We start from the raw sequence: 24,558 nt of genomic DNA on the forward strand, positions 1-24,558 counted from the left end.
GTCTATCTATCGACGGTCGATCTCGGAAACTAGTCAGCCAATCTCCATGAAATTTTGCAGGAACCTCAGGGTGGGCATAAAAATGAAAATGTGATACGCCATTACCCCAGGAAAAACCAGAATTTTGTTTTATTGGCCTCGAAGTGGTTTCTGAGTTTGGTTTTCGAGGGTCGGGAACGCGTTTTCGGCTGTAGCTTAGCTGTATTGAAACCTACAGAGGCGTGCGACCCATCAAATGAAAGGTATTCGTAACACGATTCGAACAAAAAAATAATTAAAAAAATCGGGTCAGATTCGTTTGAGCTAGAGTGATTAGAGTGACCAAATTTTGTGCTACTCGAGCGTAGGATGAAAGGACTAATATTTTTTTGGGTTATGAAAGATAGTGAGTTACTTTCTTCGGCAAAGTCTCAGAGTATTACTAGTAGAAAAGAAGGGCATTTGTGAAAAATGTCGAAAGTTGGAAATGGGTGGGTCAATTGGTGTTTTGGAGATATTTCTTGATTTTCGATTTTCGTCAAATTTTCGATTTTCGTCAAATTTTCGATTTTCGACAAATTTTCGATTTTCGACAAATTTTCGAATTTCGTCAAATTTTCGATTTTCGTTAAATTTTCGATTTTCGTCAAATTTTCGATTTTCGTTAAATTTTCGATTTTCGTCAAATTTTAAAATTTTGCCAAATTACCGAATTTCTGTTATAAACTGTTATAAAAAGCAGTGTTCTAAAACGACTGATATCCCAACAAAAATCTCTTCGAGAAAAGTGTGACGCAGTCTTCATCATCATCTGCCAAATAATTTTTACCAAAAAAAATTTGACTGGCAACAACCAAAATTTGACCAAAAAAATCTGCGTCGCAAAGTGGCAAATGTTCAGGAACAGATCAGCAAGAAAATTTATCTGCCGCATGCGACGCAGATTTTTTTGGTAAAATTTTGGTTGTTTCCAGTCAAATTTTTTTTTTTGGTAAAAATTATTTGGCAGATGATGAGAAAAACTAAGCCAGCTTGTTTGAACTAAAATTGGGTGTAAAATTTAATTTTTGCGTAACGAAGCTGAAAGCGTCAACTCTAGCGATATCATTCATTTTAGAAAATGTACTTCAAAGACTGCGTCACACTTTTCTCGAAGAGATTTTTGTTGGGATGCAGGTATTGGTGTAATTCCGTGCGCCTTCTGTACTTAGAGGGATTCTTTTGAAAAACAGCCGACCGAAATCGGACGCTTACAAGGTCGTGTGGGGTGTCATTCGAAAGATAATTGCCTGTACTTCCGGGGCAAATATGGTTTTATTGGGTTTAAAATTCAGTTGAAGTTATCAACCGAAAAAGACTGAAAACTTACTATTTTCTCACAGAAATTTCTCGAGGTACACGAAACGTACATGGTCTGGTCGTGTAGAGTGTCATTAGAAAGGTAATTTTATGTTGTTTCAGAGTAAGAAGGGTATTGGGGGCTTAAAAGCATCTAGAATGAAATATCAGCACTTAAACATTTCAACTTTTAATATTTCGTCGTAGATGCTTCGAAGGTCCAATAAGACCCTACTTGGACTGAAGTAACATAAAATTACCTTTCTAAAGACACCTCACACGACCTTGTATGGTTCGACTACATCGAGAAATTTCTGTAAGAAAAGTGTGAGTTTTCAGTATTTTTTCGGTTGAAAACTACAACGTGCAGATGGTAAAATCCAATAAGACCCTATTTTCCCCGGAAGTACATGCATTTGAAGATTTTTCTTTGACACACTGAAAATGAAACTCTGAAGGTCCCTATGAAAATGTGTGTAGGTCCTACCAAGTTGCTGAGTTGATTTGAAATGAATGAATTTTTCGAAATAACTGGCAACATTTCATTAATTTAATGAAACCCTTCCACTCCCACTCAATGTTAATTGATTTCCTTTGTTTTTTTTATTTAATCAAAAAATGTTAAAAACCATTACAGCCATCAGTTCTGCAAGTTTCACACGATTCTGTTACGACATTCGATTCTGTTACAGTGCGTAAACATTCGCCTTTTGGAGTTTCGTTGTTCACCCAATGACATGACCGTGCAATCACTCTGGTGCCATCGACTAGATTGAAAATATTAACAATGAATCACATCCGTTTGACTCTTCAATTTTGTTTCTTAATTTTTGAAGTACTAGACACAAAATTTACTACAATCGGACGATCATTTTAACTTTTGTAATGCATCATACGCTTACCGTTCCGTAAAGTAGCCTTCTTGCAGACAGGAATAAAGTTGTACGCTTGTCCGTTTCGATTCAAATAATTCGGTGGATGGGGACATTGGACGTAGATCCATCGTTTTTCTAGGTTACTTAGTACGTTAGGATTGAATGGATCGTCACAGAAATTGGCACTCGATATATTGGATGAACATCTCCAGCATTTCAGTGACGTTTCTACGAACAGTGGTAAAATGAGTAGGAATTCTCGCACAAACTTTACACGAGACAAATTTAATAAGGCTGTTGAAAACTACCTGAGTCTGAGAAGTCGGATGAACAAATTATAATTGCAATTGACAGAATAAACAGTTTTAAAAGCATAATTGAACTAAACTTTTCCTCGACTAACTTTAAGAAAATTTTAATTGTTACTCTTTCTGAAAGTTGATGATAACTTCAAATCGAATGTTTAACTGATCTACGGGCTTCATTCAATCATCGTTTGAACTATCATGTTGTTGCATTATCAATAGATGCAACCGGAAAAAAAAAAACAAATCGAACTTCAAAATAACATTCAATCGATAACGATTAATCGATCGGGTCGATTTGATGCTTGGCATTGACAGTGTTACATGGCCTGATTACAGAGGAAAGCGAAAACAATCATTATCTCAGTTTGATTGCAGTACTAATTGTTTGACCTCGAACAACGCACTTCAAGCATGAGTGGTACTCCAAATAGAGCACTGAAATGGAACAGTGTCTCGAACAAATTTTGGCACTGTAAAAAAATCTGGAAAAAATTTTCATACAAAATAGTACTCTATTTGACAGCTGTCACTCGAAGCACTTTTGCTTGAAGTGCCTCGAATAATAAATTGTGGGATTTGTTATCGACACTACCGCAAATATCGGTGATGACACCGTCGGCGACTCGGATAAATTTGAAAAAACGAGTCATTTGCCAATTGTTCATGAAAATTTTGGTGCAATGAAGTGACAGAAGACCGAGTTGCCGACAGCGTCAATCAGCGTTAGTTCTATGAAATATCACTCAAATCCACAATCTATTAATAAAAGCCGCACATATCTCTTGACGATCTAACAAAATTCGGTTAATAATTTCAAGACAAAAATGGTGCAGTCAATTTTACTTCTTGCGATGAAGAGAGTGAAACTGGAGTGGTTATTGATGGGTATCGAGGGAAAATATTTTTAAACGAGCCGTCAGAACAGTCGGAGCGTTTGCTGCGACTGAGCCCCGTACAAACCCGTACATCTATTGCGTACGTGACCCTAGTTCGTCCGTCGCCCTACTCTTACCGTAAGCCTACTGCGCCCGTAAACGTCGGTAAAGTAAAATTCTTATGAAATGTGTACGTCTTAAAAATTGCGCATAGCGCAATTACGAAGCCCCGTACGACGTTCCTTTCAAATGTAACACAAATTTCGAATTGACCTAAAATTAAGTAAGTATCATTTTCACCGATTTATATTGATTTTACAAAAATCCAAAATGGCGGCCGACGGCCATTTTGTTAGGAGGTGGAAAGTAGTACGGCTGCTTTACATTCGTTAGTACGTTTCAAACAAAAAAAAAATTTGAAATTCGGTCAAAGTTTACTCGAGATATTGACAAAATACTCCACGTTCACTGTACGGCCGAGTAGCCAGATAAGAGCTCACTCCAAGAGACCTAGCTCACGCTCCGGTGAATCGAATTTCAAAAACTAATTAGTTTTCCGGAGTCCTGAGATCACGCGCTACACACTGGCGTTTTGTTTGATCAGAATCCGTCTAGTCGAAATTTAATTATTTTTTCATTTGCCTTTATTGTTTGACATTTGCCTTTATGGTCAGGATTTAGGGTTAGCGTTATGGTTCGGCATTTATGGACGAAAAATCTGACGTTACCTAATATTTCACGATACTGAATTGAAAATTAATTGTGCAAATTTTCGATGCATGATACAATGCAAAAATGCTTTGAATAACGTTCGGCATCGAAATAAAATATAAAAATGTTTTGTTTGGAACTTTGTTACCATAAAAGTTTAGTGGAATTCAAGAGAAGGTCAAAATTAACCAATTTGATGTTGTGGGGAGGCGGTATAATATAATGTTAATGTGATAAGAGAATTAGATGAAACGTGACAATCGAAATCAAAATTTTTAGCAAAATATCAGAAGTTTGAAAGGTGGAAACCAAACTGCTTCAGGCAATTTTCCAGAATTTATCAGTCTAAGTGAACCTATTTGGGTACTTTAACGCTGAGTCCCCTTATGCCAAGTGTATATTATGTCGCATTCCGATAATTAAGTGGTTTATTCAAAATCCACGAACATATAAAATTCGAAGAAACTTGGTAACCGCATAAAGGTAAAGATTTTCCTTTCCATTCTCAACTGTATGATTGTTGGATATAGAATGTAGGTGTGCTCTAATGTTACATTATATGCACCGAAATTTTTGGCACAAATCCAAGTGAATTGAAGAAAATGTTACCTTTTTATGATGAAAATGGCTTGCGGAATTGCGGAATTTTTTTTTGTCCCTTTGCGAAACTATTTATATAATCTTTGAACAGACATTTCGTTGAAATTGAATTAAAATGCACGGATTTTCAGATGATTATGCATTTGGCCAAATAATGTGGAAAGCGAGTGATGCCGGGGGAAATTTAAATATAATTTGCCTAGCCAATGGGATTATGTTGCTTTAGATTAAAATATATGATGATAAGTCCTTTTGACCAGATGCAATGAGGAGTGTTCACAAGCATGACAATTTAGCAATTTGAACGATGAATGAGATTTAAAAATTTTCGCTTTTTGACTGTCAAACTGCGATTGTAATTGTTTGACACTAAAGCAAATCATTCGAGCAACCAGTGCAGGACTGGCTCAAAAAAGCCCTTCGAGAAATTTTTCAAAAAGCCCTTCGTCGTCATTTTGCCATACAAAAAATAAAAGGCCCTTCGGGAATCGCCCGAACTCCCATAGGGACAGTCTGGCACTGCGAGCAACTCGTCAGAAGAAATATTTCTTTTTTGAAACTGAATTTCTTGGCAGAAATTTTAAATTGAAATGGACATTTTTTGGGAACACATTTTCTTGAATTTTCCCACATTTTAGGAATTTTAGGAAATTTAGGATAACAGTACCTGGAGTTTACTCTTTAATCCTAGAATTGTTTAACATAAATGGAATAATTATGCTGTTTGACTGGCCACAATTGCGAGATTCCCCGTATTTGTCGAAAATTTACGTTTGGCAGTCTTTGACATTGCCACATCTGACAGTTACGAGTTTTAGGTTTTCGAATTTTATGGGATTTTTACTGGTTGAAGACTCCCCAAAAATCTGTGAAACAATGTCAATAATGGCCAGCACTTTGGTTGAACGCTATACATCAATGAGATAAAAATAATGACATTTTCATTCCGCGTGGAGAGAGTGCGGGGTGAAAGATGCAGGAGGGAAAATGAACTTTCGCAACCCTTGGCGTGAAACGTTTTAAACGTAACTCTGGGAAACTGTTATTCCCTTGACTGAAAGTCAGGGTCTTATACCAGAAAATACCGAAAAATGTGGGTAACAAAAAGGTTCACTGTGATTGAAAATGTATGAAATGCTATGAAAAACGTTAAATGTGGGTAACAAAAAATCGTTGAGGGCACGATAACTTGAGTAATTTTTAACCAATTGGGATGATTCTTTTTTTTAAATGTGTGGAATTAAAATCCCGAGGCTAAGTTCGAAGATGGGCTATGTAGGACTAAGGATCTGGAAGCTATCCTGGAAAAACGGGATTTTATTCTGTTGATCATAGCCTCAATTAAAAAAGATTACTTTGATGAAATTTGATTTTGTTTGGTAGTGTGGGTAAATCATATAAGTTTGTTTTCGACGTGCATGAAACTAGTAGGAAGAATAATTTCATCATTCGATGCCCATCTTCTAATGTGAGAACATCTCTTGCTAACAACTTGATAGTTGACTATCACATTTGATAGTTGACTAACAAATTTGATAGTTGACTAACAACTTGATAGTTGACTAACAACTTGATAGTTGACTAACAACTTGATAGTTGACTATCACATTTGATAGTTGACTATCACATTTGATAGTTGACTATCACATTTGATAGTTGACTAACAAATTTGATAGTTGACTAACAACTTGATAGTTGACTAACAACTTGATAGTTGACTAACAACTTGATAGTTGACTATCAAATTTGGTAGTTGACTATCAAGTTGTTTGTCATTTATCAAGTAGGTAGTTTTTTACTCCCTTTACAACCACATCTTACGCCAGCAAAATGCCTGTTATCAAATTAGCACACTTTGATTAAAAAGTGTAATAAATTTTTGCAGGCAATATAAGATGAATTATCTCAACTAATTTTTGAAGATTTTTTTTAAATACATGGAATTAAATGAATCAAAGAGAACATTGTAAAAATTTTACGAGTGTGAAGTTTGCGGCCAGAGCGAAGCGAGGGCCGTAATTCACACGAGTCGTGACATTTTATTCATGATTGATGGTTTTGTGAATGAGAAATCGAGGGATTATTTTTTCTCGGTCTACCAATAAATTTCTCCTTTTACAAATATTTTTAATCCCTTTACCATTATAGAGTGGTACCAATTTACCGAAAATATTGGTAAACTGAGTTATTTTTAACGATGAATCAAAAACTAATTAAGTTCATTTATTATCATGTCACGATGTTAAGGTATATTAAGTATCGGGGAACTTCCTTTTTTTACGCAAAAGTGTAAGAGAAGAACATCTATCGCACTTTTTTATTTTGTGAAAAAGTCCTCGTTCCACATTCACAAAACAAGCTTCGCATCTACTCTGATGTAACAAAAAAGCAATCAAACAGAATAATAGACAGCTCATACGAGTGGGAAGTTTACGGCCAGAGCGAAGCGAGGGTCGTAATCTACACGAGTCATATTTTATTTATGATTTGAGGTTGATTTAAATCTTGAAAATTGAAAATTTTTAAGAAAATTGAGAGCTCAAAAAGTGGTCAAAAATAATTCCACCTTACCCTCGATGGTTTCCAAGAAAAAAAAATTGTCAAATTTTACTGTCATTTGCGTGGAGTCATTAGTATAGTAAATATATTATGTATTAAATGTGACAAGTTTTCATGAATACGTCAAAAATACATTTAGAAAAGTGTCAGTCAAGGGACCTGACCCACCCCAAAAGGTGGGACCTAGTTTTTACGGGTATGTATGAAAACCATGCCTGCGAGTCCGGTTAAAAAACCCTGCATACTCTAAAAAAACACTTTTCCCTTGATCAGTAAATAAATAACTATTTGTGTACAATGTACAGTGTACATAGCCTCAACTTCACCTCGGGTCAACAATTTTCCCACAAGTAGTACAACTTTTATCATTTGTACCAGTAAGGTATTTTACTCAAAAAATAAGGAAAAGTTCTGCCATCGTGAATGAAAATTCACTTTACCTCACATTGTTGAGTGTAAATATAAACCGCTTAAAGCAGAGACTATTTTTGGGAAAATTTTTTCTTGAATTTACCCTCTGACTGCAATTTTCAAAAAAAAAAACAGGAAAATTACTAAAAATGTAGAAAAATCGTAGAAAAGTTGAGATAATGTCGGAAAATGTTTTCGCAAAATAGTCATTGGCTTAAAGTCTTCCCTCAAACTTTGTTCTGGGAAATAGTTATTTATACCACTGCGTGATACAATCACTTTTAGGCAATAGTTGGTCAGACCGTCACTCGAGGCCGCCGTAGGCCGAGTGTGACAATAGACATCGTGTGCCTAATGATGCATTTATCACAAAGTTGCACGCAACGTTTTTCTCAAAAAAGCCAACAAAAGTCCGACTTTTCGTCAGAGAGTTCAGAAAAAGTTTTTAATTCGACATTTTGTTGTATCAACAGACAACGGCTTCATTAGTAATATATAAAACTTTAATGATATTCGAAACGTTGAATCAAATTAGAGTCCAAGAGCTAAGCGAATTGACTCACAAAATAAATGGTAAAAAATTTCCAATCGTCGAAACAATTACCAATTAAAAATTAATGTGACAAAAAGAAGCATTTCCCTCACTTAATTAGACGATTTCGAAACAATTTTCGTCATTGTAAATTGAATGTATATTATACCGAGTGATACATCCTTGAATTTTTATGTATCTACTGGTACATGTGATGGATATGGGTTGTTTGAAATTAATGCACTGTGTGGAGATATGAGATATATACAATATGATTCGGCAACCTGCAAAATAAAACACTTCTTTTACATGCTAACGCACGCGCTGTCCGATTCAGTGTTTCTCAAAATTTCACGAACAATTATTGTTTGCAGAATAGAACTCATATTCGAACTCATATTGTCTATGCATAATAGAAATTATTATTCACAGGCAACGACAGTCCCATAAAAATCATGTTTTCAATTCAAACTTATGAACTTGGTTTGGTATAACAACAACACCGAACTATTTCGAATCAATGAAAACGACAAATTCTATCCGAACTTTTCGCACATTTTCCGATTCGACCTGTTTTGGCACAACTGTACGAAAATGACGAGAAAAAAAATATTTGTATAGAGCAGGCAGCTGCTGGGGTTTTACACAAGCTCTCAGTCCCGGATTGATTGTTGCACAGAAAAGACCGGTACGGTACTGCAATTTCGGTCATGTTTTTTCTTCATAATTTTCCTCTCTAATTAATGAGACAACTTGCTTTTATTCTAAAAAACATTTTCGTAAAGAAAAGTGGATAATTGTTCATTAAGAGGGACTATCAACGTAAACTATAAAGTGGTTCTGTTCGAATTAAAAAAAAAAATGCAAAAAGCGTTACAAAGTGAAAGTTGACGAAGAAAAATTATTTTGAAATCAAAGAGAAATTTTGGAAGTTGGTCCTGTGCAAGATAGATTGAAAATATAGACAAGAAATAGACGTTAGTGTCTCGATTGCAGTGGTTTATCACATTTTAAAACTTTTGTTCATATTTTCGGTAAAAATTGTTTATTTTAGTGATTGCGTGAACTTGAGTGTTCTTGTAATTTATGGCTTTCCACCGTTTTATTGATAACACACAGCCGCATTCATTCGTCTCGTATTCATTTAAGCTTCATATTCCCACATAGAACTGAACGGAGAGATAAATCAGTTTGTAATCCACCCCGTTTTTATTTGATGATTCTTTGAAAGACTTTTTCTCGTTTAGAATCCTTTGCGCTTGTATGTATTTTAGCCACCTTCGTTTCATAATATGAATGAATTGACTGAATGGTTGGTTGGTTCGTTGGCGTTTATTTTTTTTTTATAAATTTCCATGATGCTTAAACGGAAAACGAAAGTGCGAGCTGCCTCTTGCAATAGTTCGTTTTGAATAACGAATGAAAAAGAAGATTATTTTACATTTATGGTTTTCACATCATTATACGCTGTGTCTAACCCATAGAGCATTGTCTCTACCCATTTTCTTTTATATTTATAGCTCGACAAAATTCAATACCCTTACCTGGGATTTGTTCGCAACTTTGCGTACGTTGATGTCTGTATGTCTGTACCATTGAAATTTAGCTTGGTATACCACTCGTGCCTTTTCATAATATTTTAAATTTTTTTTTAACAATTAAAATCTTCCGGAAACTTTCCAATATTTTTTTTTTCTCTCCTCTCGTCGTCCTTTATTTCGCGCACACCTTTCGCAGGAAATTGAATTTTTGTGTAATAGCGTGTTGTTTTGAATATGAAACATGTTAGGACATTTTAGACATGTTTTATGAGCTGAAAATGAAATGTTTCTTAATCTGAAGACGGTGTGTGTGTGAGAAAGAGAGTGTAGTGAATTTGGTGCGGTTGAATGTAATAGTAACTCAGTAAGACCGTTTAGCTATACCAGTCGTATGATTTGTAATATAGTTTCAATGGTAAAGTAAGGAGATGGTGAGGGCATAATATTTGTTGAAGGCAAAATAAATGAAGGACACAATTTCAACTCAATAAATTTCAGGTGAATGAAAAGTTGAGAATCAAGACAGGTGTCCATTTGTGATACGTTTCTTTCTTCTGGAAATTAATTGCTTGTTTTGTTGTTTTGGGAAATCATTTCAGGAGCTATATCCGTTATGGCATGAGTTCCATTCATTTGCGAAATTTTTCATCGTCTCTTTTAGACAGGACATTAACAGTTTCCAGACATTTTAAAAAATGGATCACTTTTCATTCGGAGCTGTATCACTCAAATTAGCTTTTGTTTTCTTCTCTGTAGAGCTTGATTATGACGTATTAACTTTGCTGTTTATTTAGATACATTTTATTACAATTTCGTTCTAAAAGTAACGGAAAAATGAAACATGAACTTCTGATAGATGTGGAATCAATCATCCATTATATTGGTAACACATTTTTCATTTCGATCGAACACATTGCTAAAATCGAGGGGGCAACTACTGTTGAACTTTTAAGACAATGGGCTTTAATGGGCTTTTTGGATACAACAAAATGGAATTTGTGGAACTTAGTGAAATTTTGAGTGGAAATTAAATTGAATTTTTTTAGGATTGTTGCGTTGACGAATAATGGGCTGACCTTGACCCCACTTCAATTTAATTTCCATCATTGTGTTGATATCACCTTAGACTAATTATACCTAGACAGGAAATCACGAACAGAATTACGTAGAATTTGTCAAGGTTCTGAAAAAACCGGTTAAGACACTTTCGAGTTGATCACGAAGGCGGTGTGATCAAAATTTTCCTGTAGCGCCAACTAGGTTTGGGAAATTTTATATGACGATTTCAACTTAACAAAAAAAAAATTGTTTTCAAGTTGACTTTTCAAACAATACACATGTCTGAATTGTCAAAATTTGTGTTTCACCCGCCTTCGTAAGTGTCTTAACCTGTTCTTTCAGAACCTTGGAATTTGTGGTCCCGACATGAATTACGTAATATTTGATGGTGTGAGGTTTGATGGTGGGCAAATAAGCGCAAAATATTTAAATGTGCCTATAGAATAATCGCCCAAAACCACTTACAGTGGAGGTGTGACGCAAGTCCTGTTATCCACTTACAAAAGAACTGATATCGGTGTAGGTGACGCTTACAGATTTGATACGCAAAAAGATATGCGTCACAAATGGCAGCTGATGAGGAAAGCATGCGAAAGTTTTATCAACAAAAATTTTACCCGAAATTTACCCGAAAAATTTTAGGAAGAAAATTATAACAAAAAAAATTTGCGTCAAAAAGTGGCAGATGATTCGGCTTTCTTCCGTTTGAATTCCATTCTTTAAAGCAATATATTTCACAATTATAAAAATTTCCTTCCTCAACATCTGCCACTTGTGACGCAAATTTTTTTTGTTATAATTTTCTTCCTAAAATTTTTCCTACACCGATATCAGTTCTTTTGTAAGTGGATAACAGGACTTGCGTCACACCTCCACTGTAAGTGGTTTTGGGCGATATCAGCTCTTTTGTAAGTTTAGATTTTTTAGAATTTGGTCACTGATAATAGACAATCATATTCTGAAGTTTGAACGAAAATATTCTTCTTACAAAACTGTATAACTTTCTCTTTCATCTCTACCTTTCAGCTTTCATTTGACGAAAATCGAAAATATTACTAAATTCAAAAATTTGACGAAAATCGAAAATTTTGAGAAAAATTGAAAATTTGAGGCACTTAAAACGCTCATAGCTCCCAAACAGACGACTTTTTAGGAAACACTTATCGACTAGAATCTAAAACTCTATAACTTTGTCTTTTACACGAAGTTTCCACCTGCCGTATTTTCCGAGTTATGGCTGACATAGCTCGCACTTAAAACGCTCATAGCTTCCAAATAGACGTCTTTTTAGGTAAACCATGAAACACGTGTCGAATAGAATGTGAAACTCTATCAATTTGTCTTTAAAACGAACTTTCTATCTGCAGTATTTTCCGAGTTATGGCTGACATAGCTCGCACTTAAAACGCCCATATCTCCAAAATAAGCGACTTTTTAGGGAAACCATGAAACACGCATCGACTAGAATCTAAAACTCTATAACTTTGTCTTTTACACGAAGTTTACCTCTGCCGTATTTTCCGAGTTATGGCTGACATAGCTCGCACTTAAAACGCTCATAGCTTCCAAATAGACGTCTTTTTAGGTAAACCATGAAACACGTGTCGAATAGAATGTGAAACTCTATCAATTTGTCTTTTAAACGAACTTTCTGTCTGCCGTATTTTCCGAGTTATGGCTGACATAGCTCGCACTTAAAACGCTCATAGCTCCCAAATAGACGACTTTTTCGGAAAAACATGAAACACGTATCGACTAGAATCTGAAACTCTATAACTTTGTCTTTTACACGAGGTTTCCATCTGCCGTATTTTCCGAGTTATGGCTGACATAGCTCGCACTTAAAACGCTCATAGCTCCCAAATAGACGACTTTTTAGGAAACCATGAAACACGTGTCGAATGAAATCTGAAACTCTATAAATTTGTCTTTTAAACGAACTTTCTATCTGCCACATTTTCCGAGTTATAGGTTCCATAGCTCAATAGCTTAACACGCTCATAACTCCGAAATTATAAGCTTTTATAAAATTTCCTTCAAATTAGTTTCTTAGAATTACGCCCTTAACATACCCTGAAAATTTCAGCCAAATCCGCCGGTAAATTCAAAAGTTTCGGTTAACAGAGTGACAGAGTGACAAAGTGACAAAGGTTGGTAAAATTCATCAATTTCAAAATGTATGAAAATGAATTTCTTCATACAAATTTCTGCAAATTTCCAAGTTTTGAAATTTAATATCTCGGCAAAATTTTAACCTTATGAGGCGTGTGATAGCTCGTTGAACACGTATGGACGCCCAGATTACGAATAAAATACTTTGGGGGTAGTAGGAGCAAAGGGGGAAAAGTCAAAAAGTTCGTGTATATATGTCCTCAGTCCTGCGGAAATTTTTTTTTGTCGACTACGACTACATGTTAGTGTTAGTAAATTGTACGAAAAGTGAATTTTATATAAAATTGTGTCCGGATCACATCTTATTGTACGAAATACCAGTTTATCTATGATTAGTCTAAGGATATCAGTTATTAAACCCCAGAATTTTTGGAGTTACATTGTGGAATTGGAATTGTTGGGCCAAAAAAAAAAATTCAGTGGTTTGCCCTTCGTCTAAAATTGATTGCGAATTTTCCAATTATTTCCTTAATTTTTCCATTGTAACAATAAAAATAAAATTCTGTTTTGTAAGCGAAAAAGTTTTCAATAAATTTTCCATAGCACCACAAATGCTTTCATTTGGTCCGACTGGAATAACATTGATCGAACAGTTTTATTTACTGGTTCACACTTTTGTTGGAAATAAAAGCTGAAATAAATGGGAAATGGTGCAGTTAAAATTGTAATCGTTTCTTTTTCTCTCTCTCTCGATCGAAGTTAAATAAAATCGGTTTCCGTGTTGTTGTGTCGATTTTTCACGGATTATTTTTTTTTTCTCTTCGTTATTTTCACAATTCCATTTTAGTGAATAGTAAAGAGTTTTCAAAGGTTTTCTTTTACTTACTTCGAATACAAATCCTTTTATTCTGAATGTTGAGCATCGGTTTTGCAATTCTTGCATCTTATACATTTCAATCAACAAAAGCCATATACAAGGGAACATAAAATAGGTCAAGCACCACTCGAATTAATCTCAAAAACTTTATTTCAAAGAATCAAAATCCGAAAAGAAACCCTAAAAGTTTCAGGATAGGCTGGATTCGATTTCGATAAGACTTTCTTTTAGGATACTACCCGGGTAAGAGCATCAACTTCAAATGTTTTTTTTTGTTTTTTTAAATTCGGTCAATTTAATTCCGAAAATATTTTCGTTACATGGAACTAGGTTTTTAAAATATTCAAATCTTTCACAGATCAGAAATTAGTAGACGCGAAGCGCTTTATACCCAAATCAATTTTAATTAAGTCCCCAAACATTTAATGTTAATAGTTGCGTATATACAGCGTGAATACAATATATCAACAAATCCATCGAGCGCTCTGTATGGTGATTACACCCATGATAATTACTGAATTAAAACATGGAATATAATTTATGTACAGTATTTCAAATCCATCCGAAATGAATCCGAAAACAGGCATTAAGCTAAAAAGTTAAGCTTTCGACTGATGTGTGTGTATGTGTGTATGCCATTTACAAAATTCGTTACTACTTAACTCAGCCGATAACTTTAATCCTTGGTTCGAAACATGGTATTGATAAAACTCAGTCAATAAATTTTCCCTAAACTCATAATTCATACTTTGCATACGTATTAATTCGAGAGCTGGAGAGCATACTAACATCATCTATATATGTGACGGGAATATTATACGTATATAGAAAATGCGAAACTATACTCTTATATCGTTGTATCTCCTTATAGCGTTGAACAACATGCATATTATTTTTTGATTGATGTTGTTTGCAAATTTCAATAAAAATTTCATTTTTCACATCAAAAAATTTCACTGATGGCGTCATTGAAATTATTGTCTTCGTTAGAAATTCATATCAAACAAATTGTGTACAGAGAAATTCGCATGGGGACGTCATAGTGTTCGGTTGGTGTATCTGAACTGTGCATCGCAAAGTTTTGTTCCCGTTTGCAACGGTTGAATAAAATTTCGTTGCACACAATGTAATCGCAGCGTTGTTCTTTGCTGAGAGCACGATCTTGATGAAAATAATTTTTTAAATTGATTTTCTGTTCATTTTGCGAAAGCTTTCAAACATAATTAAGTTTATTATTTCGACTAGGTCGTTTGGCATTTTGGTTATATTGACTTCATAGCGGGCGATGCCATTTTAGACAGACAAAGCGATAAATAAAAAACTTTAATTGAAAAGGAAAAAAAAACTTTCACAAACTACAATTGGCATGCAGGCTAAAATTTAAACAAAAATTCCACAAAATGCGAAAATGTTCAACTTTTTCGTTTAAATTTATATTCAAAATTTCCGGAATTTATCGTTTTCCATTTTTCGATTTCGGTTCAACAGCAGTTTGAAATTCAAACGTGTTGCTTTTACAAAAAGCTTTTGTTAAATTGTTTTTCTTTTGTTGCTCATTTATGTTAATGACGCATAATACAGGTTCAGACCGAACTATTTCTTTTAAGTAAATGTAAGCAGCAGGTGAGTCTTAATCAGCAACGGAAATTTTGTTGAAAATGGTTGAAAACATCAGGAAAAATAAATAGAGAAAACATGTGTGCGAGCGAGTTTTCTAATGGAATTTAAAAATATTTTAATTTCACGGTCTACGAATGTCGCATCTTTTTTTTTTGAGATGTCCATAAGTGACATCGAAAGATGGCATTCAAAGATTTAATGACCGATCAGCAACCCAAATACGATGAATTTTTTGAGCATAGTGTTAAGCCTATATTTAGGCGAAATATCAATTAAGCACCTAACTTTCCTCAGAGAGTCCGTGAAGTCACGTTAAGCCGGTAATCCGGACTGCACTTGTTATAGGCATAGCTAATATTATAAAAAAAAAACAGATTCTCTTGCTTAAGCTCAAAACACACGATACATCGAAAATTTTGGTCGAAATATATTTTCGATGCCCCGTGTGTTTTCAGCTGTATTATAACGATAACTTCCTAAAAATTGATTTGTGGTAATCTGATTTTAACAGTGATGATATATTCAAACTGATGAAGTAATAGATTAGTATCGAGCACTACAGATTTGTGATTGAAATCACGATACTCTTACCGGTTAGAAAAGGTTAGTTTAAATGATCATATTAATTATCCTTCCCCCATTCCCACCAGGGCTTACTTTAGAGAATTTTAATTCTGAAAATTCCGAAAATTCTGAAAAAGTTCCGAAAAAGTTCTGAAAAATTCCGAAAAATTATTTCAGAATTTTTAGGAACTTTTTCGGAATTTTTTCAGAATTTTCGGAATTTTCAGAATTAAAATTCTCTAAAGTAAGCCCTGATTCCCACACAATGACGTCTTCTTGTGACAAAAAATTAAATTAATTTCTTGCAAATTTGATCTGTTGTAGCCGTAGATTGCTAAAGAGTTTATTTAATTAGCAGAGAAATGATAACAGAGAGCGTTGCTGCCGCCGTTGCCGTTGCTGTTGTTGGACCTTTTACATGTTCTTATTTCGAATTAAGATGATTTTTTAAATATTTACTGTTAAGAATTCAGAGGACGGTCCATCATTGACTCACACTCCGCTTGTCCCATTTTGTCCCACTTTTGACACCAGTGCCACGAGATTCATGAAGACCAAAAAGGTCAAGCACAAAAAGTTTTCATGGACTGTTAATTCAAGATGGGTTGATAGGATTCCTAAGTGTATGCTTAATATGTCCATGCAGGTGAATTGACCTACTTAAATCATACTAATCGTTGATTATTTGTGTTTAAGTTAAGTTATTGCTCAATTTGTATTGCCTACGTTTTATAGTTATTTTTGCTTGTGTCGTGATTTATGTGTCAAACTTTTAAACCTACATTGTACGTCCTATAAACTTAAACATTTCTTTCAAATTTTAATTCTTTCGAATTGTTTATCGTAACATTCCTTTCAAATATATTCATTTATCAACGTATAAATTGTAGAACCGACTGAACAAAAGTTAGACAAAAAATATAAATAAATGAAATATCTACGAACCACAAATCAAATAGTGTGAAAGTTGTATTGTTGGAAAGAAGTGAAAAAAAAAAAAAAAAAAACAAAACAAAATTAATTCCCTGCAGGAGTTAAAATTAAAGTGGTTGGTGTGACATAAATGTGATTCGATCCAAACGAATATAATAAACGATTTCATGTTGAAACAGCAGTTTATTGTGCAATGCCGTTGAGGATTACCTACTATGGATTTATGTGTTTTCAATCAGATTTTTAGCAGAACATTCGGTGAGCAATTTATTTTATTTTATATCCCATTTATATTTATGTACAACTTAGCTAGACGTTATTGTAGTTAAGGATTAGAAAATTAAAGTTTCTTCAAAGACTTACAGCAGCTACACATAGCAATGCGAAAGAGACCTAATTCAAATTTTTCTTTTGTTATAATGTCAAACTTGACAGTTGAGTCAAAAAGAAATTTTTTAATTAGGTCGCCTTCGCGTTGCTATGTGTAGCTAAAGTTTGTTTCCTGACTATTTTTGGGAATTTTTAGCCCCGTACGAAGTACAAAGGGGCTTATAGGATTACGATGCCGTGTGTAATTGATGGAATTCGAAGCAGACGGTAAGGGCAAAGTGTTTGCCTATGTTCATAGATGACGAATCCGCAATAAAAATTTTGTCCGTCCGTCTGTCCGTCACGTCGATATATTGAGTAAATCAAATCCGATTTCAAAATTTTTTCCCTGAAAGATAGTCGAAATAGTGAGGCTAAGTTCGAAGATGGGCATATTCGGGTCGGCCCTTCGTGAGTTAGGGCCACCTAAGTGATTTAAGGTCTTTTGGTGATATTTATGGCAAAACAAACGATGGAAATGTAAATGACATAGCAAATGATAGGTATTGTCAATATCAATGTAGGAAAAAAAAAGTTTTTTAAAATCGGGTGAGTGGACCGTGAGTTAGGGCCTTAGAAGTGAAATGCTACTAGGGCTCTATGTGTATTTTACATAGAACTCGAGTAAATTTCATTCGTTTTTCGTAATTTTTGTTTGATTTGGAAGCTAATCGAAGGCCGAATAGAATGTAGTTGAAAAAAAAAAATTTTGGGTCTTTGGCCTAAGGCCGCTACTAGGGCCCTATGTGTATTTTACATAGAACTCGAGTAAATTTCATTCGTTTTTCGTAATTTTTGTTTGATTTGGAAGCTAATCGAAGGCCGAATAGAATGTAGTTGAAAAAAAAAATTTTTGGGTCTTTGGCCTAAGGCCGCTACTAGGGCCCTATGTGTATTTTACATAGAACTCGAGTAAATTTCATCCGTTTTTCGTAATTTTTGTTTGATTTGGAAGCTAATCGAAGGCCGAATAGAATGTAGTTGAAAAAAAAAATTTTGGGTCTTTGGCCTAAGGCCGCTACTAGGGCCCTATGTGTATTTTACATAGAACTCGAGTAAATTTCATCCGTTTTTCGTAATTTTTGTTTCATTTGGAAGGTAATCAAAGGCCGAATAGAATGTTGTTGAAAAAAAATTAAATTTGGGTCCTTGGACTAAGGCCACTCCTAGGGCCCTATGTGTATTTTACATAGAACTCGAGTAAATTTCATTCGTTTTTCGTAATTTTTGTTTCATTTGGAAGGTAATCAAAGGCCGAATAGAATGTTGTTGAAAAAAAATTAAATTTGGGTCCTTGGACTAAGGCCACTCCTAGGGCCCTATGTGTATTTTACATAGAACTCGAGTAAATTTCATTCGTTTTTCGTAATTTTTGTTTGATTTGGAAGCTAATCGAAGGCCGAATAGAATGTAGTTGAAAAAAAAAATTTTTGGGTCTTTGGCCTAAGGCCGCTACTAGGGCCCTATGTGTATTTTACATAGAACTCGAGTAAATTTCATCCGTTTTTCGTAATTTTTGTTTCATTTGGAAGGTAATCAAAGGCCGAATAGAATGTTGTTGAAAAAAAAATTAAATTTGGGTCTTTGGCCTAAGGCCACTCCTAGGGCCCTATGTGTATTTTACATAGAACTCGAGTAAATTTCATTCGTTTTTCATAATTTTTGTTTGATTTGGAAGCTAATCGAAGGCCGAATAGAATGTAGTTGAAAAAAGAAATTAAAATTGGATCCTCGGACTGAGGCCGATACTAGGCCCTATGTGTATTTATACTCAATAAATTAAAATTTTAGGGCTATTTGAAATTTTTGTTTCATTTGAAAGGAACGTCGTACGGGGCTTCGTAATTGCGCTATGCGCTATTTCTAAGATGTACACATTACATAATAATTTTACTTTAACTACATTAACCGGCGCAATAGGTTTACGGTCAAAGTAGGGTGACAGACGCACTAGGGTCACGTACGCAATAGATATACGGGTTTGTACGGGGCTCAGTCGCAGCAAACGCTCCGACTGTTCTGATGGCTCGTTTTTTTTTAGATTTTCACGTTACCATAATTTCCTTAATTTCCGAAAATGTGGAAAACATGGAGAAAAAAGTCCCTGCTGTTTGAGGCGGTACAGAAATGACATCACGCTTAAAGAGTATGTATCTCAATAATGTGTCAGTAAAATGCTGGTACTTGTGCGCGCATATTTCCACGCAGAGTCGAAATTATTTCCAAGGCTGTAAACTTTGGGGAAGTCACGCAGATCGCCATTTAATAAGATAAACGGGAACACACCACTTCTGATGTTTTTGCACATACAAAAATTCACCACATCATCACGGCGACGAGAATCATCACAGGAGGGTGACAGGAGGTGAATTTTTGTATGAAATCCGCCTTTTTATCGTCAACTGTGGTGTGTAACCTGTAGCCCAGGTTATTTCAACATCTTTCACATCTTTATTCACAATTACAGCTTTGTGAACAGTAAAGACGAAACCATTACGAGTTAACAAAGTTACAAAATTATCAAATCCCAACAAAAATCTCTTCGAGAAAAGTGTGACGCAGTCTTTGAAGTACAATTTCTAAAATGAATGATATCGCTAGAGTTGACGCTTTCAGCTTCGTTACGCAAAAATTAAATTTCACACACAATTTTAGCAGTCTTTGCGTCACACTTTTCTCGAAGAGATTTTTGTTGGTATATCAGTCGTTTTAGAAGTTTTAAGTGTTAAAAATTTGACGAAAATCGAAAATTTGACGAAATTCGAAAATTTGACGAAAATCGAAAATTTGACGAAATTCAAAAATTTGACGAAATTCAAAAATTTGACGAAATTTAACGAAAATCGAAAATTTGACGAAATTTGAAATTTTGACGAAATTCAAAAATTTGAAGAAAATCGAAAATTTGACGAAATTCGAAAATTCAACGAAAATCGAAAATTTGACGAAAATCGAAAATTTGACGAAGAAAGTAATTCTCTATCTGCCACCATTCAAGAAATATCTCCAAAACCCCAATTGACCCACCCATTTCCAACTTTCGACATTTTTCACATATGCCCCTCTGTTCTACTCGTAAAACTCTGAGACTTTGCCGAAGAAAGTAACTCTCTATCTCTCATAATCGCAAAAATATTAGTCCTTTCATCCTACGCTCGAGTAGCTCAAAATTTGGTCACTCTAATCACTCTAGCTCAAACAAACCTGCCCCGATTTTTTTAATTATTTTTTTGTTCGAATCGTGTTACGAATACCTTTCATTTGATGGGTCGCACGCCTCTGTAGATTTCAATACAGCTAAGCTACAGCCGAAAACGCGTTCCCGACCCTCGAAAACCACACTCAGAAACCACTTCGAGGCCAATAAAACAAGATTCTGGTTTTTCCTGGGGTAATGGCGTATCACATTTTCATTTTTATGTCCACCCTGAGGTTCCTGCAAAATTTCATGGAGATTGGCTGACTAGTTTCCGAGATCGACCGTCGATAGATAGATAGATAGATAGACAGATAGATAGAAACATACAGAGTAAGTTGAAAGATTTTGATTGTTTGGAAAACGTTAATTTGGTGCATTTTGTATGAAAAGTGACCAATTTCAAAACGATGTATCTCCGGCAATTTTAAACCTACATAGTCGAGTGATAGCTCGTTTTGCTCGTATTTGAAGCGCGAATAAGATAGAATAGGATTTGTGGTGATACAGGCCAAAGGAAAGAAACCTAAATTCTCGTCTATATATAGTTGCCGCGTCTCAAAAAATTTTCTTCGTTCTTTTTTTTTGGAAGTTAGACTGCGTCAAGTCCTCCGCTATCGCTCCGGACATGATGAAACAATGGGGAAACAGTGGGGAACATATTATGTACAGAACCGGAAATTTTTTAATTAATTTTACGGAAGGAAGCTGCCACTCTTAAACTGAAACTAGTCATCTGTTATCGACAGTGATGCACAAATAAAGGATGATCTCAATTAAGGGATCTCTTATAGAGCAAAACGTACGATTAAACTAATGAAGTAAAAGATTCAATTCTACACTGTAAACAATAGACCACTTTTCTGAAACGTTAAACAACAAAATTGATATTCTAAACAACAAGCTACACAACTCCAAGGTCTCCCGACTACGATTTATTAACACCGAAAATCTCTTCTCCAGCAATACTGCAAAATCATATACCGAAAAGTTGGAAAAACGTATGATTTACTTTTCCTTATTCCCTCAGTGTCTAATATCGTATGTATAGCATAGTGGCTTTTGTAAAAACATTTTATCTCGGTTGCAATGTCGTCATTCAACATTTTTCTTACCTGACATCTGACTTTATTGGTTTAAAATATTATCCCTTACGAGAATTTTCCACGAGAAAAACGTGTATATTCATTATTCGATCATGTACATATATATGTATGTTGTGTATATCTATCTGTAGTGTGTATTATATAAGTATCCTTTTGCCGTATTCGTGACTTTCATACGTGATGCATTTTTATATGTATCTATCGATTGATTTGTTGGTTATATATGGAAAACTTTGTCGTAAGTTAATGTTGAGAAAATATTGAAAAATGGTTGTCAATGTGAATCGATTAGAAAATGTGTAAGTGCAAAATGACAACGAAGATAGAAAATTGTAAGCTCATATATCAATTTCGAGTGTATAAGCACACAGGATACGTTGAGAAGCAACAGTATTATACAAATAACTTTTTTTTTCTCGTCATTTTCGATTCCTTATCCAATTTTATTACATTTTTTTTCCCTTTTATATTTATTTGTTGAAACAGAAACGGTGGATACGCTGGGATACGCTGGGATATGCTACATTTTGTATAAAATTCGATTCTGTTATTCGTTTCGCTGTGTGTCGAACATGCTATACTACTATACACATCATTAGTTTGATAGTCAATTCCTTTTCTTATATTCCAATCCAATAAGAGCTCTGGATTAAATTGGTTTCATTCACCGAATCTGAGATAATATCTGTGCCTAGCTCAATGGAAATCTTTACGGAATCAGTTCGGTCCTGTCTGGGTTGTTGGGATGGTATGATATTATTTTCAGTGAAAATTTTTCAATTAACATAATGACCCGCCTAACGTTCATTTTCTTTACTTAAATGTAATATCAAATTAAAATTTGAATGGGGCGGTGACGGAACAAGCAACGTTGGAACGGTTTGGCTTTATAACGGGTGAACGTACAGAGTGAGCTTCTCTTGTTGTTTTTAATGACAATCGATATTTATTCAATCAGACAATTGCCTTTTGTGTGAATCGACATTTTGGAGCTGCGGGAATGGACAAAAAAGCCATTTTTAATACTTTCCTTTTCTTAAAAATCCCTTCAAGTGACAGATAGACATTAGGGCGTATCGAATTTTTAGAATTTTAAGGGCCGCGATAGCCTGTGTGCGGAAAACGTAGATCATTGAAAACTAATTCCAGGCATATGGTTGATGGATCCGAAGGTGCCCGGGAAGAAGTCCCCCCGGACGACTGCAACTTTCAAATGGTCATAACTCGGAAAGTTGAGAGTATTTCTGAAAACGATGTTCTAGCAGGATGTAGAGCGTTAAAAACTCTACAAAACTGCCAAAGAACCCAATGGTCCAAAAGGTGTGTCTGTCGAGGTTTTCTAACATCGAAAGTTCGACATTTTCGTTTTTGACTTTTATTTCCTGAGAGACAAATTATTAAGTTTAGCTTTTGGCATGAGGTTGTAGAGGAGGTCGAGTACCACCAGTACACTAGGCATTGTCCCGGTCGGCGATCCATCTGAAACCACTTTTTCAACCTTAATGAATGAACTTTTTAAGTGTACCCACGTCGCCCACGAAGCCAGTGCAGACACTGTAACCGGTGTTGCTGAGTCGAGGTAACCTTGGCCAGTAAGTGCACATAATATTCCATAACAGTAGCTGAACTCTTTTACAAAATATTTGGGATCTCGATGTAGCACATTATATTGACACGGTATACCACGAAGTTCAACCTTTTGTAAAAATATCGAAAAATGTGTATTTGCAACGAAATCGACTTCTTACTACTGTTCGTGGGTCAAATAACTAATTAAAACGATTATTTGTTGTTTTTCTCACAAATTTCACTTTCTCAGATTTTGTAGTACAAAATGTGCTACACCGAATTCTTAAATATTTTGTAAAAGAGTTCAGCTACTGTTATGGAATATTATGTGCACTTACTGGCCAAGGTTATCTCGACTCAGCAACACCGGTTACATTGTCTGCAATGGCTTCGTGGGGGACGTGGGTACACTTATAAATTCCATTCAAAAATGTTGAAAAAGTGGTTTCGGATGGATCGCCGACCGGGACAATGCCTAGTGTACTGGTAGTACTCGACCTCCTCTACAACCTCATGCCAAATGCTAAAGTTAATAATTTGTCTCTCAGGAAATAAAAGTCAAAAACCAAAATGTCGAACTTTCGATGTGTGAAAACCTCGACAGACACACCTTTTGGACCATCGGTTTCTTTGGCAGTTTTGTAGAGTTTTTAACGCTCTACATCCTGCTAGAACATTGTTTTCAGAAATACTCTCAACTTTCCGAGTTATGACCATTTGAAAGTTAAAGTCGTCCGGGGGGACTTCTTCCCGGGCACCTTCGGATCCATCAACCATATGCCTGGACTTAGTTTTCAATGATCTACGTTTTCCGCACACAGGCTATCGCGACCCTTAAAATTCTCAAAATTCGATACGCCCTAATAGACATGTACTGGTGATGAACGTCAAAGCTATTTTTGTTTGTATGTGAGTGCGTTGAAACTGAAACAAATTCAGAGGCTTTTTTTACGTTACAATTTGGCAAACGGGCTGAGAACAATTTTGTAATTTTGGATAATTATGTCCCGCTGCCAACCTTGTAGCGCTAAAAAAAACCCTCGGTTCTAATTTATCGAACTTATGCTATTTAATGTGTAGTATTCAACGTCTATTTTTATTCCAGAGCTATATTTAAATGTCTTGTGTAGACGTTCACTGACATAATTAAAACAAACAAAGCGCGACGTCCTCTCGCGCTCTAACTTTCAAAAATTCTTAAAAAATTTCCAAATTTGAAAATTTTAAAGAATTTAATTCCTAAATTTCCGAATAATGAGCCCTGATTCAATCCGATAGTTTTCCAATACTGCCCACGGGATTTACGTGTTTTATTACCATTAACGAAGACAACAAAAACTCATGTCTGTCGTGGGAGGTATCAACTTTAATAAATTGCCCATATTTGTCGCCAAACCACCAACATTTCCCTTGAGATGACTCAT

The 24,558-nt window shown here is 35.0% G+C and overlaps 2 protein-coding genes across 4 annotated transcripts in view; one reads left to right on the top strand and one right to left on the bottom strand.

The window, feature by feature from the left end:
• Window positions 1-1,901: 1,901 nt before the first annotated feature.
• On the bottom strand, window positions 1,902-2,672 carry LOC119072764. Its single transcript, XM_037178059.1, has 3 exons — window positions 2,501-2,672; window positions 2,220-2,420; window positions 1,902-2,084 (listed from the first exon to the last, which is right to left on the bottom strand). Exons 1-3 carry the CDS (start codon window positions 2,565-2,567, stop codon window positions 1,939-1,941), a joined length of 414 nt encoding a protein of 137 aa, XP_037033954.1. The 5' UTR covers window positions 2,568-2,672; the 3' UTR covers window positions 1,902-1,938.
• Window positions 2,673-8,852: 6,180 nt separating this feature from the next.
• The window catches only part of LOC119072744 (dipeptidyl peptidase 4), a 124,318-nt gene continuing 108,612 nt past the window's right edge, over window positions 8,853-24,558 (top strand). For 2 of the 3 annotated variants that reach the window (XM_037178027.1, XM_037178029.1), the window contains exons 1-2: window positions 8,853-9,222; window positions 16,852-17,152. The gene's annotated coding sequence lies outside the window, so the exon portion shown is untranslated. The remainder of the gene's footprint in view (window positions 9,223-16,851; window positions 17,153-24,558) is intronic. The other variant, XM_037178028.1, reaches the window with a different exon arrangement.

This window comes from Bradysia coprophila (assembly GCF_014529535.1).
Source record: "Bradysia coprophila strain Holo2 chromosome IV unlocalized genomic scaffold, BU_Bcop_v1 contig_84, whole genome shotgun sequence".
NCBI lineage: Eukaryota > Metazoa > Arthropoda > Insecta > Diptera > Sciaridae > Bradysia > Bradysia coprophila.

What these genes read in the sequence shown, in the direction of transcription:
- LOC119072764 (XM_037178059.1), bottom strand. Translation starts at nt 2,567, where the DNA reads ATGCTTTTAAAACTGTTTATTCTGTCAATTGCAATTATAATTTGTTCA. An exon ending in ATCCGACTTCTCAGACTCAG is followed by an intron (nt 2,421 to 2,500) that starts GTAGTTTTCAAC and finishes CACTGTTCGTAG; the next exon opens with AAACGTCACTGAAATGCTGG. An exon ending in GAAGGCTACTTTACGGAACG is followed by an intron (nt 2,085 to 2,219) that starts GTAAGCGTATGA and finishes TTTTCAATCTAG; the next exon opens with TCGATGGCACCAGAGTGATT.